General features: G+C 37.2%; 1 protein-coding gene across 1 annotated transcript in view; it reads right to left on the bottom strand.

Annotated features, from left to right (window-relative positions):
• LOC104523314 (contactin-associated protein-like 3B) overlaps positions 1-8188 on the bottom strand; it is a gene marked incomplete at its 3' end in the record, with an annotated part of 23212 nt that extends 15024 nt beyond the window's left edge. The window contains exon 1 of the mRNA XM_029084467.1: positions 8056-8188. Coding sequence (XP_028940300.1) covers positions 8056-8188 — 133 coding nt within the window. The remainder of the gene's footprint in view (positions 1-8055) is intronic.
• Positions 8189-10000: the final 1812 nt, after the last annotated feature.

Genomic DNA, 10000 nt, shown 5'->3' with positions numbered 1-10000 from the left:
GTATCAATAAAGTAGGTTAAATATAGATTTAGCAAAAGTGTATTACAAAGTATTTTATGCTATTGTAAATCAAGGTGGGAATATAATTTCTTCACTTTACAGTATCTGTTCACAGTCTGCTATTTAGTTTTCTTCAAGAGCCAGACACCATGTAGCTAGGAAATCTGTAATATTTAGTATTTTATCAGAGTAGTAAGACTGCAGTCTTCCTATGATTAAAAAAGAATATCCTGTTTATTATAAATAAAACAGCATCATATTTATAATTAAAAAATTACCTTAGATTTTGGCATATGTCAACTAGTCTTACCAACTTGAAATTTTAAAGTGAAAAAGGGACAAATGAGAATGAGACTGTGGTAGTTTAACCCATAGGTAGGACCACGCAGTCCTGCACTCACTCCCCCCACCTGGTGAGATGGGAAGGGAATCACAACAAAGGATGGATTAGAATGAGGACAGGGAGAGCTCCCTCACCAGTTATGGTCACGAGCAAAACAGACTCAACTTGGGGAAGAAAAATCAATTTAATTCATTACCAATCATCCGAGTAGCACAGTGAAACATAACAACCATATCTTTAAGACACCTTACCCCCACCTCTCCCTTCTTCCTAAGCTCAAATCACTTTGCTCCTCATTTCTCTAACTTCTCCCCCCAGTAGCACAGGGGGACAGGGAATGGGGGCTGCAGCCAGTTCACCATTGCTGCTCTTCCCAGTAAGAAAGTCTCGGAATAAAGTGTTCCAAAACAAGCTTCCCATAGAGTCACGGACCTCTTCAGGCACAGCTCCTGGCCCCAGCATGGGGAAGTCCACAGGCTGCAGACAGACTTTCTCCCTCGCCCAGATCTAGGGGTCCACCCCCACTCTGGCATTGAGCGTCTCTGGGGTCTCAATTCAGTCACACTTGCCCTTGGGCTCAGCTTTTCTGTTCCATTGTGGAGTCCTCCATGGCCTACACGTGGGTATCTGCTCCACCATTGAATTTTCATGGGCTGCAGGGACCTCCTTTACCTACTCCTACTCCATGCGGTTGAAATGGGTGTCTGAGGTTCTCTGTCCTCCCCCTCCTCGTCTTGACCCCTAGCAATGAAGCTCTCTCTTTGTTTACACCGATGGTCATCTTTGGTCAGGTCAATGGCCTCTCCTCCAGGATCTCTCCACCTTCTTTTCAAGACAGTCCTTCTCCTCACAAATATGGGTTTGCAGAGGCGTTTCTCTATTGCTAATTCACTCAGCCTGGGCTTGCAAGGGGAAGTTGTTACACCTTGAAGCCAGGGGAGCTTTCGTAAACTTCTCACAGGGGACATCACTGTAGCCCTTTCCCCTGCTATCAAAAATGCGCACATCCCTACCCCAATCCAACACAGAGAAATGTAAATTAGGCATTTTAATGTTGCAAAGATAACTAAAGAGACTCTCAAAACAATTGTGCAATTGCAAATTGTAGCATTTTCCATGTTTTTAAGCATAACTGAAATTTGTTTGTTATTTGGGTCAATTCTTCTTGATACCTATAAGTATTGTATCATTCATTCTTTCAATTTGAAACTCCATCAGGGATAATGAGTGCTGAAGCAAAAAAAATAAATATGTTGTCAAACAATATTTTCTGTACATTTTTTTTTTTAGCTGGTCCACCCTCTCCCCCAAACAAAATATATCTCTAATGACATGACACGTAAAATATTATGTCTCCTACAGATTGACAGATCTAAGACATACTGTTATTAATCTGTAGGTGCTAGCTGTATTCTCAAAGCAACTGTAGTCTTTGTGAAGATGACATTTAATGTGCCCTCTGTCTTCCCCATATTCTCCCTCTCAGAGGAATTTTGTGAAACAAAAAGTACCGAGAAAGCTTCCAGCAGAGAGTGCTCTTCTCTATAAGAACCAGATTCTGGTCTCTGGTACATTGACAGGATCTTTGAATTTCACTGAAATGTCATGTGATCAGATTATAAGTAGTAGTAATGTAGAAGGCTAATACTGTAGAAAATGTGCTTATTGTAAATTGTAGAGTCTATTGGCCTGGCTGCTCTACTAGGTTATCTGATCTTAGTTAAACTATCAGTAGCTGATCAGGATTTTTCCTGTTGTCTTTGGTCTAGTCCTCCTTAGCTGACCCATTAATTGACCTTTAAATTATGTGACCATTTATTATTTGTATCCTCATCGTTTTGATTTTTTGTTTGTTTCATTTGGGTTTGGTATTGTATTGTTTTATTTTGTTTTGTTATTGGCGTGTGTGTGGAAGGGGTTGCTTTGCTTTATTCCTGTGCAAAACCAAGTAGGAAAATCATCACTACCTATTATATGCTTTAGTTACATCTATTTCTTTCCAAATTTGCCCAACATTTCTGTCAGCATTGCTACATGCAAAACTTTCCCTTCATCCAGCACAGGAGAGAGGATGCCAAAATTACTAAGAAGTGTGCAAATTGCTTCTTCTAAAGCTATTCTCCTAACATTATGAAGTCTGACCAGCTGGCAACTGTTTGCCTCTGAGAATTTGTGGAGTTCAGCTGTTCCATCTGTATCACTTCTTCCAACTTTGCTACATTGCAGCTTATTATAAAAATTCATACATAAAAAGACCAGAAGGAAAATCTGTAATCATCTAGTTTGACCTCTGATATGCCACAGGCTGTATAAATTCCCCAAATAATTCTTCTTTGAAAAAGAGCATTTATTCTAGGAAAAATATTAAATAAATTCAATTAAAAATTGCCCATTTATGAAAAATTCACAAATGCTCTTACTGTCAACTTATGTATGCACAAACACTTAGCCCGTTGGTCTAGCTTCAAATCCTGACCACTGGATCTTTTTCTGATTTTCTCTCCTGCTTTCAGGAATATTATGAGAAAGTTTCACTCTATGAAACTCCATTTAAGTTGAGTATATCACCTCAGATTTTGCCCGAGTTAAGCAAAGAGATTAAACTTAAGAGATTTTCACTGAAAAATGCATCTCGACTTCTTTAATGCAGCCCTTTAACCTTAAATCGATTTTACACAGTGTAAAACAGCAACTACAGACTTGTATTAAACTCCTTGATTATGCAGGAATCATTAAAGAGGACCAAAATAATGTTGATTAGACTGAGGTTAGGGAAAAAATAAATGAATATGTTAAAGCTATATAAAGGAAGTGATCATTCAACACACAAATACTTCTGTTATTAACAGACATAAAGACATACCTTGATTTTCTACTGCAGATTGGTGAAACAGGTGTTTTTGGCTAAACTTAAAAATTTATTGTGGTGCTTTAATTAAGGTATCACTTATGATCAGTAAATACAGTTGGTCTGTAAAATTATTATATCTTAATCTCATACATTTTGTTTGTTTAAATGCTAGACTGGGAACTTGCATTGACTGGATCACCTACTCACATTTACCTGTTTGTACTACCATTTTATAGTTTAATTTCTACCTAATCTCTTCTTTATTTTATTTTTTTTATTCACCCAAATGTGTGACACTCCATCCAATATCTTACTGGACTCCAAGTATCTTAGCTCACCAGTATTGCCTTTACCAGTACTGAAGTCCCTCAAAAGTCTGGTCAAATTTACTTCATATAAAATCATGCTGAATGCTACAGTGTCTACAGTATCTTTACAATATCTTGCACTATCCTTACATTATGTTTTATTCAATTAAGATCAACATATAATCAATTTTATTTTGGGGCCAAGAATTAGTTTGTTGCTGAAAGATTATAATTACCTGTTTATTACAAATAATTTCGGTACATTAGTTTTCTTTCATAGTTCTGGATATATTTATATGTTTTAATACTTATTGGAACTTCATAGTAATAAATTGGAGCAATACCAGTCCATTCTTGCAAGGAAAACAACAAATAAAACCTTGAATACTATGGGTTTTTTAAAAGTCTACTCATACTAACTGATTCTCTTTATCTTTATTAGAATTTAATTAACATCTGTCTTTTTGTAGAATAATGACAAAAATAAGGGAGGTTTTTGTTTTGTTTTGTTTTTTAATGAAAACCATAGTATTTCTACCTGTAAATGGCCCAAAGTTTTCTTTTGTCCTCATATGCTTCAGGATCTTTCCTGTTAACGTACGGTATTGATGTAAGTTAATTTGAATTTTAACTTTCATTATCACAGAATTATAGGATGGTATGAGTTGGAAAAGACCTTAAATATCACCTAGGGTGCCTTGAACACTTCCAGGGAGGGGGCATCCACAACTCTTCTGGGCAACCTGTGACACTCTCTCACCACCCTCACAGTAGAGAATTTTGTCACAATATCTAAACTAAATCTACCCTCTTTCAGTTTAAAGCCACAACCTCTCGTGCTATTACTACCTGCCCTTGTAAAAAATCCGCCCCCAACTTTATTTGCCCCATTCACATACTGCTGCTATAAGGTCTCCCTAAAGCCTTCTCTTTTCCAGGCTGAACAGCCCCAACTCTCTCAGCCTCTCCTCATAGGAGAAGTTCTCCATCCCTTTGACAATTTCTGTGGCTCTCCTCTGGACTTGCTCCAGTAGGTCTATGTCCATCTTATGTTGGACGCCCCAGAACTGGACACAGTACTCCAGGTGGAGTCTCAGGAGAGTGGAGTAGAGGGGGAGAATCAACTCCCTCGACCTGCTGGCCACACTTCTCTTAATGCAGCCCAAGATACAGTGGGATTTCTGGGATGCAAACAGCCATTGCTGGCTCACATTGATCTCATCCACCAGCACCCCCAAGTCCTTCTCCTCAGGATTGTTCTTGATCCATTCTCTGCCCAGCCTATATTTGTGCTTGAGATTTCCCTGACCCAGGTTCAGGACCTTGCACTTGGCCTTGTTGAACTTCATGAGGCCCACCTCTCAAGCCTGTCAAGGTCCCTCTGGATGGCATCCCTTCCCTTCAGCATGTCAACCAAACCACACAGCTTGATGTCATCAACGGCTTGTTGCTGCTGAGGGTGCACTCAATCCCACTGTCCATGTCACTGACAAAGATGTTAAACAGTCCCAGTCCCAATACTGACCCTGAGGGACACCACTCGTCACTTGTCTCCACTTCGATGTCAATACTTTGACTGCGACCATCCAGCCAATTCCTTATCCACCAAGTGGTCCATCTCTCCAACTTAGACACAAGGAAATAATGCAGGACAGTGTCAAATGCCTTGTTCAAGTCCAGCTAGGTGACATCAGTTGCTCTTCCTTTATCCACCATTGCTGTAATCAGGAGCCAAGGTCATCAAATAGGTCAGGCACGATTTTCCCTTGGTGAAGCCATGTTGGCTTTCACCAATCACCTCCTCACTTCCCATGTGCCTTAGCATAGTTTCCAGGAGTATCTGCTCCATGATCTTGCCAGGCACACAGGTGAGACTGACCAGCCTGTAGTTCCCCGGGTCTTCCTTGTTTTCCTTATTAAAAATGTGGGTCATATTACCCCTTTTCCAGTTCATGGGAACTTCACCAGATTGCCACAACTTCTCAAATATGATGGATAAGGGCTTGGCAACTTCATGCAACAGTTGTCTCAGGATCCATGGATGCACTTCGTCAGGTCCCACGGACTTGTGCACCTTCGGGTTCCTCAAAGGTTCTCAAACCTGATCTTCTCATACAGTGGGTGTCTCTTAATTCTCCCAGTCTCTGTCTCTGCCTTCTGTGGCTTGGGAGGTGTGGCTCAATTTATTTATTATAATTACATAATTTTTTGTTATATTTATCATACTTAGATATATTTTTCAATCTGATACAAGCAGTGCTGGCATACAATTTTTTAGACATATTTTATTGTACAGCAGAAAAGGGAATATAGAAATGAATCAGGAATATATTTTAAAGGTGACAGAAATGGGTAAGTGCTACTCATATGTACAGAGCTGAGTGTCACCAAATCATACAGACTAGTTTCTTTGAAGGGCCTTATAACTCTAGAATATCAGCACTACTTTCACTGCATTTTGGCATCTTAGAAATATAGATAGCTAACTCTATCACAAATGCTGAAAAAAATCATTAATATCTGAATGGAACTTTATGGATAAAAAAAGAATTAAACTGGTATTTCTTTTACTCTTTTTTATCTTATATTAGGTTACTCTTTCCTGCTTTGTCCTAGCAAATATGGTTTGGTTTTCTTTAAGTAGCATGCTTTGTTGAAGAGAGTCCATTCATAAAACCTAACATAAAGAAAATAAGTACAGTAATTCAATGTTAAATAAAAGAGTGAAAATAAAAAAATGTGAAATGAAGAATAGGCAAGTTTTGCTGAACTGCATTTGAGTTATGATATATGACTTCTTAGAAGTACCTAATGAAATAACTCTAATTTGGAAACTTAGTCAAGGAAGTGCATGGCTTATGACAATTTAATTCAATGAACTATTTATGGGTCTACCTTATTTTTCTGTGAGTATAAACAATTATTTCTATCTCTAAGTAGAAGTCCTACAAGGAACAGATTATTGATGCAATGAGGATTTATGATCTTTTGGGTTTTAATCCTTCAGCGAGGTACTAAGTGTACCACTAATACACATAAACCTTCTCCCCTATGTTTTTATATGGTATGCTAGTGAGTTTTATGAAGAATTTATGTCTCTTAGAAAGAATAAAAAATATGTTTAATAGAAGGACATCCCCTATGAAATAGAATTTTATAGTTTAGCTTTAGAGGGTGACAGAAGCAGAAATAAACAATAATCTCTCTGGAGAGCACTCAAATCACACTCATGAATCCAAGAATATCTATTTTTCCTTGTTTGACAGCACTTCTGAGAAATGGATATTTGCTACTAGATCTTTTTTGTGTCCTCCACCTATCCAAAGGTGAAGGAGAATATAAATGTCATTAAAGTACATTTAATTAGAGCCTCATGGGTGTCTGCAACCTCAGATTAGAAACATCTTAATAATGACATGCTTTCTTCCTGCAGCTTCAATGTGCTGATGTTATTGCTGATCTTACAAGAGAGCTTAAACTTACTTCATAAGTTTTGTCCAGTACAAAATTTAACATGTGGAACTCAGAAACTATTACAACTCATGGCTTTTTACATTTTCTGGAAAACTAAACCTTAAAGAAAATTTTCATTATAAAAACCACTGCTCCTACATAAAGACAATTGCAAAAATTCTAGTAAGTCATACACTCAGTCATTTCCAGTATAGTGATTAAAGGAAGATAATAGAATAGAATATTTACTTTAATATGTATAATGTAATTGTGTTTTACATAAGAAAATAAATTAATATAATTTAATACAATTTTATTATATATTATATATATTATTATATTATAAATATATAAAATAATATATTATGGGTAATATATATTATAGGTAATGTAAATATATGTTACAGAATATAGAACATATTATATGATACTTCATATTTATATATTTTATTATATATTTTCATACAGTTAATATTTTACTCAACATCTTGTACTTTGTTTTGATGTCTAAATTCTACAGTTTCACATTAATTTTTCCTTCAGAAATTCTGTATTGTTTTCTCAAATTTTACTCCTGACCTCCTTAAAATCATGCCGTCTCATACTATCTTTGTCTTTACGATATCAACAGCTGAGAAAACAAAGTGAATGCTCCACTTCAAGGTTTTTGCTGTATTGTTACCATTAACTGTTATATTCTGAAAGACCTTTTCACTGAGGTTATTTCAGTCCCAGATTGCTTCTTTCTGAAGTCAAATTCTGTAACGTCTGACATTACAAAAATATTTCCCCAACATTTAGACTCTGACTTCTTGTACATGCCCTCATGATATTTCAGAGTTCTCTATTGCAGCTTGTCTAGAAATACTGTGATCATTTAACATCAGTGTGAAATTTGCATCAATTCAATCACTCAGACTAAGTAAACATCAAATAAAGGCGGAGAGGTCAATGGGTGTCAGAATTGCCTGTATATTTTAATGATTCATCAGGGGAAGCTAGTTGGCTTCCATGTTTTAAGGCTGTGATAATTTGGGTCAGGTTGTGTAATTTATAGTAGTTGGGAACTTGGTGAGTAGTGAAATTGAAAATATCCCCACCTCTTAGTACGACATGAGCTGTAAATACTTCTGTTTCATTGCTGTCATTGTCCCTGGTTTCATTGTTCTTGGCTGTGACAGAGGCCTGGTGCATCATAGGCTGTGTAAGCGTGGTCAGTCGATTGAGGGTCATAGTTATCACCCTCTACTCAACAGTTGTAAGACAACATCTATATATTGCCTCCTATTTTAGGCCCTCTAGTACAGGAAAAACATTGATAAACAGGAGCAAGCATTGGAAGGCCACCAAGATGTTTGGATCTGGGGCATGTTTCCTGCCCTTCAGGCTGAGGGCCCAGTGCTGGTTTGACCTGGAGGAGGGACAGCTTCCTCAGGGACCTGACAGCCACTCCCAAAACCTAAGTGGAAATCATCAAAAAGACAGAGACAGGGTCTTTGCATTTGTGTAAACTGTAAGTATCAAAGAAAATGGGTATAGGTTGAAACACCAGAATTTCACGTTTGATCTAAGTAAAAAGGAATTCTCAATGAGGACAGACAAACAGCGGAGTAGGATGCCCAGACAAGCAGTGCTGGCTTCATCTTTGGCATTTCAAGTCATAATTTGACAAAGCCCTGAGAGACCTGGTCTGAGCTCACAGCTGATCCTGGTGTAACCAGGAAATCTCCTTAGGTCCTTTCCACTCTGAATTATACCGTAATCATGTATCATAATCCCATGATTTAACAATTGTTTGATAGGATAAATTATCAGCTCACAATCAAATGTCAGACAAGTGAAAAGGAAGCATTCGACAGGGTTTTTTTTTAATGTCTTATAAATTTTCATAAGAAAATTAGAATGCACTGTTGTAACACACATCTGTTAACAAATCTTCCAGGCATAATTACCCTGACAAGTCACAAAAATGAAAGCTGAGATGACATAAAACATAAATACATGCTAATTTATATTTATTTCTCTGTGCAGTATCCTGAGCAAACTTAAAAGTACAGATTAGTACTTCTTTACTGGTATTAATTTCCTCTTATTCATAAAGGTTGAAGAAATTTGAAAAATGAACACAACATCATATGATGAAGGAAGAAAATCACATAATGAATAGAAGTAGTAATTTGTAAGTATTCGAAACAATAGTGAAGTTGATGAAAACTCATAGTAGTAGTAGTATTTGATGTAAAGAAATTAAGCTTATCAAATATTTTAATCTCTTACTCAACTGCAGTAAAAATCCTGCTCATTTAACTCTTCAGTTAAGATCTTTACGATGATCTATAGCACGTGTCCTCAAACTTTTTAAACAGGGGGCCGGTTCACTGTCCCTCAGACACTGTCGGGGGCTGGACTATAGTTTGGAAAAAAATGAATGAATTCCTACGCACACTGCACATATTTTATTTGTAGTAGTGCACAAAAAACAGGAAAAAGAATGCAATATTTAAAATGAAGAACAATTGTAGTCAACAAAAACAAATAATATTTCAATGTGACCTATGGGCCTGCTTTTGGTTAATGAGATGGTCAATTTTAGGTTCCATATTTGTCACTGCTAGGCGTAGCAAGTGATGCCAGTGTTCATCAGTTAGTCTGGATTTGATTGGAGGTTTCAGATGTTTCATTCGGGAAAAGGTCTGCTCACAGCCATAGGTGCTGGCAAAGACGGCTGCAATTTTGAGTGCATGGTTCCTGAGATTATGATATGTCTCTGAGGGGAGAGATGCATAGAAATTAGTAAGGCTGTTTGATTCGAATGCATCTTTCAGCGAGTCACAAGTCTGTAGTTCGGCCAATTACATTTGGTAAATCAGATCAACAGTTTCAATGTCAACAGAAAATGGGTTCTGGAAAAGCTGTATGTCCTGTTCATGGAGACGAAGCTCTTCAAATCTAATTTGAAACTCCTTTTGCAACATTTCTAGTACATCTATACAAATTTTGTTTGGGAATGCAATTGCTGTTTTTTCTGCAGACAGGTTTTGAGTT

The sequence above is a fragment of the Antrostomus carolinensis genome, unplaced genomic scaffold, assembly GCF_000700745.2.
Source record: "Antrostomus carolinensis isolate BGI_N321 unplaced genomic scaffold, ASM70074v2 scaffold9474, whole genome shotgun sequence".
In the NCBI taxonomy this organism is placed as follows: Eukaryota; Metazoa; Chordata; class Aves; order Caprimulgiformes; family Caprimulgidae; genus Antrostomus; species Antrostomus carolinensis.
The sequence above is the reverse complement of the archived record's forward strand: the minus strand, read 5'-3'. Positions and strand labels throughout refer to the sequence as shown.